Source organism: Pseudorasbora parva, chromosome 17, assembly GCF_024679245.1.
Source record: "Pseudorasbora parva isolate DD20220531a chromosome 17, ASM2467924v1, whole genome shotgun sequence".
NCBI lineage: Eukaryota > Metazoa > Chordata > Actinopteri > Cypriniformes > Gobionidae > Pseudorasbora > Pseudorasbora parva.
The window spans coordinates 35,691,236-35,699,094 of record NC_090188.1 but is presented as its reverse complement, the minus strand read 5'-3'; the positions used below and the strand labels follow the sequence as shown (position 1 = coordinate 35,699,094).

The 7,859-nt window shown below is 40.8% G+C and overlaps 1 protein-coding gene across 1 annotated transcript in view; it reads left to right on the top strand.

The window, feature by feature from the left end:
* Positions 1-409: 409 nt before the first annotated feature.
* Positions 410-7,859, top strand: part of mcu (mitochondrial calcium uniporter) — a 158,943-nt gene continuing 151,493 nt past the window's right edge. The window contains exons 1-2 of the mRNA XM_067421755.1: positions 410-473; positions 1,623-1,798. Of these exons, the coding sequence (XP_067277856.1) occupies positions 1,679-1,798 (120 nt within the window). The 5' untranslated portion in view covers positions 410-473; positions 1,623-1,678. The remainder of the gene's footprint in view (positions 474-1,622; positions 1,799-7,859) is intronic.

Sequence of the window (7,859 nt, the reverse complement as noted above, 5' to 3'; positions counted from 1 at the left end):
TGTCCATTGGGAAATTTGCTATTGCTGCCAAGTGAGTGACAGCTTGTTCTGCCCTAGCACCAGTAAACACGTTATCTGAGAAGAAAAATTATGTTTGATTAAGATAAAAATAATTATAATTATAATGTGCACAGATAAATCATTTATAATAAATAATATTTATTATTTATAATAAACAACATTCCATAGACAGAAAGAATTGTCATTTTTGATTTCATGGGGATTTTAACTTGACTGACAAAATGGCTACTTTCTTTGTAGTAAATGTGGAACACTCTCAAAATACACAGTTTCTTTTCTCTTCAGGTTGTCAAAACTACAGAGCTGCGCCTCTTCTCTCATTGGACGAAAAGCGTTCAAAGCGGTGCCGTCAGGTAACCACTCGGCCAATCAAAGCGCTCCTTTCATGTTGTCCTAGAGACCGTTGCATTTCAGTGGCCTGTTGGACAAAGCTGGTTTCGGTTGTTACCCAGGTAAGTTAGAGATTAGTTTGAGCAAACTCTGTTTTTTTCGGGCTCAAGAAGGTGGATTGGTTTTTATCAGTGTTCATCACCATGGTTATTTACACTACACAGCTAACGTGCTCTGGAACAGGTTTTATTCTGGGTTAGAGATCGCAAACCAAACTGGGCCAATCAGTAAAAACGCTATAAAGCCACACATCCGGTAAATCTCGTTCCAAATTAAAGCAGTTTATAACGAAAAAAACTTTTGAAATAAAATTGTGCATCTTTTGGTGCTAATTATTTATTATATTGATATTATATGAATTATAATCACTTTTAATTCATATAATATATTAATATAAATATTATATTAATTGACAAGTAGCCAAATAGTAATATAAATATAATACATGCATTAATAATTATTTTAAACAACATGTATTAATTTGAGCTCTTTGTGAACCTATGATTATTAGGCATATTTCTTTGATTTACATCATCCATTGATATAGTCAGATATTCTTTTACTGCCTCTCAATCTTTCGCTGCAGCAGAACTGTTTATTCCTGACTTGTAAACACATTTAATTACATAATAATTTCCAAAATGATCTCTCAATCTTCAGAAGAGTAGTGAATCAAATGGACACCGTGATTGGCTGTTTGCCACACGTGCCACAATTTCTTGTGCACGCGCTTCAGAGTTGATCGCTAACTCTGAATCAAACCTAAACGGTTGAACTTGATCTAAACCAGGTTGGATTTATCTGGATTTGTCAACTATAAACCTACTCTTAAACTCAGAGTTTGTTCAGTTAGCTTCATGCAACAGGCCCCAGTCTACGACTTACTTTATGCTGACATTTCGGACGAATATGTTATGAGAAAAACATTAGGACTGTGTTGCCAAGTCTGCGGTTTTCTCGTAGAACTGGGCTACTTTTACATTGCTGTCCGTCGCGGGCTGCTTTTTAAATCCGTGTTCGCTAGTTTTTCAAACCACACCAATAATGCAATATTATATTTTGCCACTTCGCTTCGAACGCGGAACTACACTAGCCATCTTTTGAAACATTGTGTACGCTATACGTGTGTGTGTGGTGTTGTGCGTGTGTATGACATATTAGCCCAGCCCAGCCAGCAGCCCTTCCTATTTCCCCTCCCTTTCCTTCAACAGTCTCAGTCGGTTCGCCCGCAGCACTTGCGTTCTCTCGGCCGGGTTTCACTCCAGAGATGGCAGCGAAAGTGTGTAGATCGGTCCTCCTCCTGTCCCGGAGCAGCGGAGCCGTAGCCTCTTCTGCTTTCCCCGCATTCGGTGTCTCCTCACAACGACATCATCAGGGCACAAGAACGGTGAGTTCCTGGAATGGAAACTGAACATGGGTGCTGCTAACAGTTAACGTTACCGCTGCTGCTGGACAAGGGGAGGGTTGTGAGGGGAGAGATAAGGGGGCTGGGTTCGTCTCTCTGAAGAGGATTAGATAAAAACAACTCGCCAAGGAAGTGTTTCGAGACGTTACTGTCCGCATTGAGTATTGTCGTGCATTGCACAGTGATGATCAGCAGTGCTGCATCATCCAGTGCACTTTCAGTCTTAGCTGCACAAGACGTCCCGTTTACACATGTGCTGGCAGTGTCATGGCTTTGACTCGTGCATGAACATTACATTTCAAGCTTGCATGCATAAGAGAATTACAAGGCGAGCGACCGGATGCGCTTTTGGCGCATTGGCTCCGTGCAATCCGTTTCAGGATAACCTTGAAAGCAACAGTGGTCTCAACTTTAACGCTGACTGCACGCACAACTCCGAGACACATCATACGCTCTCCGTGATTGATTACGTGGCATCGGATCCCTTCAGTGATTTCAAGCATGCAACCCGTACTTTCAAGCTTCGCCGAACTGGACGGACAGTGCGAGTGTGTGTGTTTGATCCACTGCAGTGTCCGACTGTACTCCGTATATGTGAGCGGAGAGAGAGAGAGTGACAGTGCGGCAGGACGTTGCGTTGAAACGTTCTCGAGGCGCGTTCTTAAAAGTTAAACTATTCTTAACTTGACGCGCCGTCTTAAAAACGCAACGTATAACGCATGCGTACTCAGAATAAAATCAAATAAAACCCCAGCGCTGACGGAACGCAAGAATGCGAACAGTGAGAACGCCCCCTGCTCGTCTGAAGTACAGGAAAATGAGTAGACTCAGGCAAACATATCCAGTTCAGTTCTTCGTTTAATTATCTCCCCCCTTTTTTTCTCCCACACTCCCTTTCTTCCTGCGGGTGTTTCCCGTTTCCAGCGGCAAGCCTGTGGGTTTTCCTTTGAGTAAACTCCAGTGCGCATTGCTCAATGGCGCTCTAGTATGTTGTGGAAGCTCGTCAGCTGGAGATAAAAACATACGGGCAGTCCCTGAGACACCATCATCATAGCTTTTGTTTTGTTCCACCTCAATGACTTTATAGTAAAAATGAGAAGAATGTGAGGAGGAAGGCCAGGAATTCCCTTTCGTGTGAGATTATGGACGCTAGCAAAATGGAGCTATATTCTATAGGCTAGATGGTACCAGAAAACTTATCCATATTTAGCAAAAGTATATTTTTAAACAAAGTGCTGGGATAAATCTATATTTTCTGGGCCATATAATTTCTGGTAGTAGGGTATTTTATTATTATTATTTTTTTGTAAAAGAAGAACCACCTTACAATATAAATAGGCCTACTACTTTATACTTACATACTTAATTTCCCACATTATCAAACCATATTGTTGTTGTGGATTTTTTGGGGACCAAGAATAGCATAGAAACCATGTTTTGGTACACTGGTATGTTGCTACAGTTAAAATTTGTAGCTTACAGTATTTTTATTGTCCATATTTAAACTTTGTTTATATGTTTTTGGACAAGTTGGCAGTTTGGCCCATGGTAAACAATGTTTTTTCCAATCCAGGCTTACTAGAAATATGTGCCTGTATCAACTATAGACTGTAAAAAAAATATGGACGACACACCTTCAATCTTTTTGCATTGTAAAAAAGTGAAGCAGGTGAGGTTAGGGTTAGGTTTGGCGCCAATATGGTGCTGACATCTTGCACGGATTTGTGTGAAGTGGAGCTGCGGTATCAAGGCCCAGCCCACACTCCCACAGTATCTGTTAGCACATTTTACTGTACTGATTATGTTGGTGTGAAAAAACAATAATGGGAATGTAGAAATCAAACTTAAAGTTCCAATCTCCTCCCGAATATCCCAGAAAAAGTAGTTTGTGTCTCTTGAAGTGACTACTTCAAAAGTAAACATGTTTTCTCATGATTTGTGTTTAAGGGGACCACCTCCATTATAGTTAATAAGTGCACCACATCGCTTGTGCAATGCTGAACCCTGGACCACAAAACTTTGATAAGCTTTCCATTGATGTATGGTTTGTTATGATAAGACAGTATTTGGCCGTGCGACAACTATATCAAAATCTGGAATTTGAGGGTGCCAAACAAATCTAAATGGCTTGGAAATTGCCTTTAAAGTTGTCCGGATGAAGTCCTTAGGCAATGCATATTACTACTAATAACAATACATTTTTGATGTATTTATGGTAGGACATTTACAACATATATTCATGGAACATGATCTTTACTTAAAGGGATACTTCACCGCTTTTTCATATTAAACTGTTATTTTCTCAACTAAGACAAGTTGATACATACCACTCTCATGCACTTAATCGCTCTAACGCACGGTGACGATCTGATAGCGTTTAGCTTAGCCCACTAAGCCCAGTTCATTCACTATGGAAACAAACAGAGATCAAGTTAGAAGCGACCAAACGCCTCCACGTTTCCCCTATTTAAATACAGTTACACGAATAGTTGAACGACCACTCATCCACTGTCGACCACTGAAACATCTTTCCTCACGTCTCCCCTCCCTCTCTCATTTCTGTCAATAGGGGGGAGGGGGAGATGTGAGATTCAACTTTTCGTGTAACTGTATTTAAATGGGGAAAACGTGGAGCTGTTTGGTCGCTTCTAACTTGATCTCTGTTTGGTACCATAGTGAATGAACTGGGCTTAGTGGGCTAAGCTAAACGCTATCAGATCGTCACCGTGCGTCAGAGCGATTAAGTGCATGAGAGTGGTATGTATCAACTCGTTTTAGTTAAGGGAATAACATAGTTTAATATAAAAAAGCGGTGAAGTATCCCTTTAATATCCTAATGATTTTTGGCATAAAAGAAAATTTTTGACCCATATTAGCTATTGCCTCAAATATACCTGTGCAACTTATGACTGCTTATATAATATAATATAACATAATAAAATGGAGCTTATTAAACATAGTTGTGATGCAAACATAGTTTAAATATTGTGCCTGTGATGACAGCCTTGTGCGAGGAACCATGCTTAATCAATAATCTGCCCATTTTATCATAATCTGAGTGAAAAGTGCCACTAGTGTTTATTTGAGTGGTTTCAGAGTTGTAGGTAGAGGCACATTTTTCTAATGAGTCTCTAGGTTGTGATTTTAAATTATTAAAAAACAATCAGACAGTACTATGGTAAATACTGGTGCCACTTCAGGGATTTCTCCATATGGGTTTTCCTGATAATTAACATTTAGTCTGTGAGCTTGTATTCACTGATGAGATTGCGGCATGCAGTTCAATAATCTTTTAGTTTTTTTTCAGGACCACACCTCAAAGAAAAAACACCAGAACGCTCTTAAACCCTTCTATGGATTATTAAGCAATCCCGTCATGAATCTTTGCATGTCATTTGTTTATTTCTCTCTGGGCAGTAATATTTGTGTGACTGTTGGCATTTATAGTGTTCCTCAAACCAAGCCAGCGTGGCATCTTACAGTGCTTGGCACAAACCTGTCAGGCTGAGACACAGCAGTGACAGGTCTCTGACAGAAAGGCCATGCTGCCTGAGCACCAACTCTCAAAGCACCGTTTTATCATAAACATCCAAAGCACAGCTGTGAGGTGTTTAACGAATTGCTACAAAACAACCTTTTCCCGAAGGACTGTGCAGTTGAGTAGAAATAATAAGTCTTTGAGAGTCTTAAAACACTTTCAACCTTAGCTGGACACAATCAGGGGAGAGTGCCAAGGCTAGAAAACTTCCTCTTGGATCACAAGCTGAAACGCCAGTCGCAGTGTCAGATATTAATCCTGACTCTGATGTCAGACCCCTGAGATATGCACTTAACTCTCGTTGGCTCCCTATTGACTCGACTGTTCAATAAAAGCCTCCTTTTTGATTGTGGACAAGTACAGAGATGGCTGAAACTACACTGCCTGGCCAAAAAAAAGTCACTGTTTGGATTTAAATAGGTAAATGCTTACGAGTCTATGATTGGATCATTATTGCAGTGATTATGTTTCTAGCATGTTATATGTTTGGCAACAGTTCTTCTAACACAAACTGGTAGAGTTTGCAGCTTCTTATTTCTTAAACAAGTACGGAAGAAACATCATGGCCACATTCCAGGATGACAATGTCAAGATTCTAGCCTGGCTCTGCCCTCCTACGTACTTCCTCTCAATTTTCATTTTCCTTCAGTACTACGTCTGGGATTGCTGTGTTTTCTTAGGTTTTCTCCGAACAAATTTGTGCCGGTCCAATCAGCGAACAGAGGGAGTGGCTGAGAACGATGACGTTGTGTCATGAGCTAGTTTGAGTTGTAGTTCAGTAATGGCGGCGGAGAAAGATGGGAACGAAACCATTCATTCCTATGTGGCACCTCTGCCGAATATCCAGAAGTTAAAGCCGGAGCATTAACAATCTTTGCTGGGTGTTTGGTGGCCATGATGTTGCGGCCCTCCTCCCCAACAGGGGGAATTCGGGAAAAGTTTGATTTTCCAGCTCGTTCCGTTAGTGGTGAAGTAGTTGCTGAAGCTATTCGGACGGTAACTGTTTCTCGTGGGGTTGGAAGGTATTGCCATCATTCTAGTTACAGGGACTGGTCAGTTATTTTATTGCTGTCCGTCTCTCACCACCCATGTAAAAATCCCCAGCCGAATTACCTACTGCTTTTCACAAATGTAAGGTCGTGTGGTGATGTAATAGCTGTCCGAATCTACATCTCTGAGTTTTCAAGAATATATCACTTCAAAATTCACTGTTTATAATCATTTTTGACCACTGCAGAACACCATACGGTTGCTTTGCTGTTATTTGGATGCATTTCTAGACTTATATTTCTTTAACATGCTGGCAAGTATTTACAAGAGCAATATATTTATCACCGCTCAAATTAAAATAAAAGCACTTAAACGTTTGAATTGGTCTGTTATTTATAGCAGCATGTATTATCATACCAAGCATATGACATTTTATTCACAGCATACAATCATTACATGTTACGGACCACGTGAGGGGCACGTTCCCGATCACAAAACTCTCCCCTTCACCGTGGCGTGAATAAATCACAATCCGAATGCATGAGTTTTAGGTTATATCCTATGATTTTATCGCTGGGGTGGCCTGCACAAGTGCACATTTATTTTGACGGATTTGTGTGAAACGGGCGAAGTCACGACCAAACGTTAGCGATTGGTTATGTCAGATCCAGAGTGGCTGAGGGCAGATTCAATAGTTTTAAACCTCAACAGAGTACCTGCCTTCGCGGAAATAAACCCTTGTCAATGGAGAGTGGCCAGACTCTATGTACAAATGAAATGTGCAAGAGTCTGGTAAGACCAGGCTATCAAGATTCACCTCTTGATGGAAAAACATCATTTATTCCCATCAAGAGGTACATTAGTTTTTGATCAAGGTCTTGTGTTGACGATGCAAGAGTCCAGCACTCTGTAAAGTCTCCTCGAGCACAGCCCAAAGACTTTCGATGAATTTAAAGTCTAGACTCAGTTCTGGATCACTCAGATCATGTGTGTGAAAATGATTCTTCATGCAGTTTGAGCCTGAATCTTGACACTGCCATCATGGAATAGGGTCATGATTCCTAGGTTGTTTAAGAAATGAAAAGCTACATGCAGCACAGCGTTTTGTTTTTCAGTTGAGACTCTTTGCTTGCTATGATATGGAATATCTGCGGAAGTGTTACTATTATCTAATTTCACCGAGTTTGCAGGGCTATTCAACTCTTACCCTGGAGGGCCAATGCACTGCAGCGTTTACCTCCAACCCTAATCAAACACACCTGAACATGCTAATCAATGTCTCCAGGATCATTAGAAAATCACAGGTGGGTGTGTTTGATCGGGGTTGGAGCTAAACTCTGCAGCGCATTGGCCCCGCAGGGTAAGAGTTCAATAGCCCTGCTGTATTGTTTCTATAGAAACAATGTCGATACAATGTAAAGTATTTGCTCTGGCTCTTGTTTTAAATTATTTTGTTCCATTGTACAAGCAGAATGTGTCAGTTGGTTTTATTTGTCCCACCTCTCCGCTGTGATT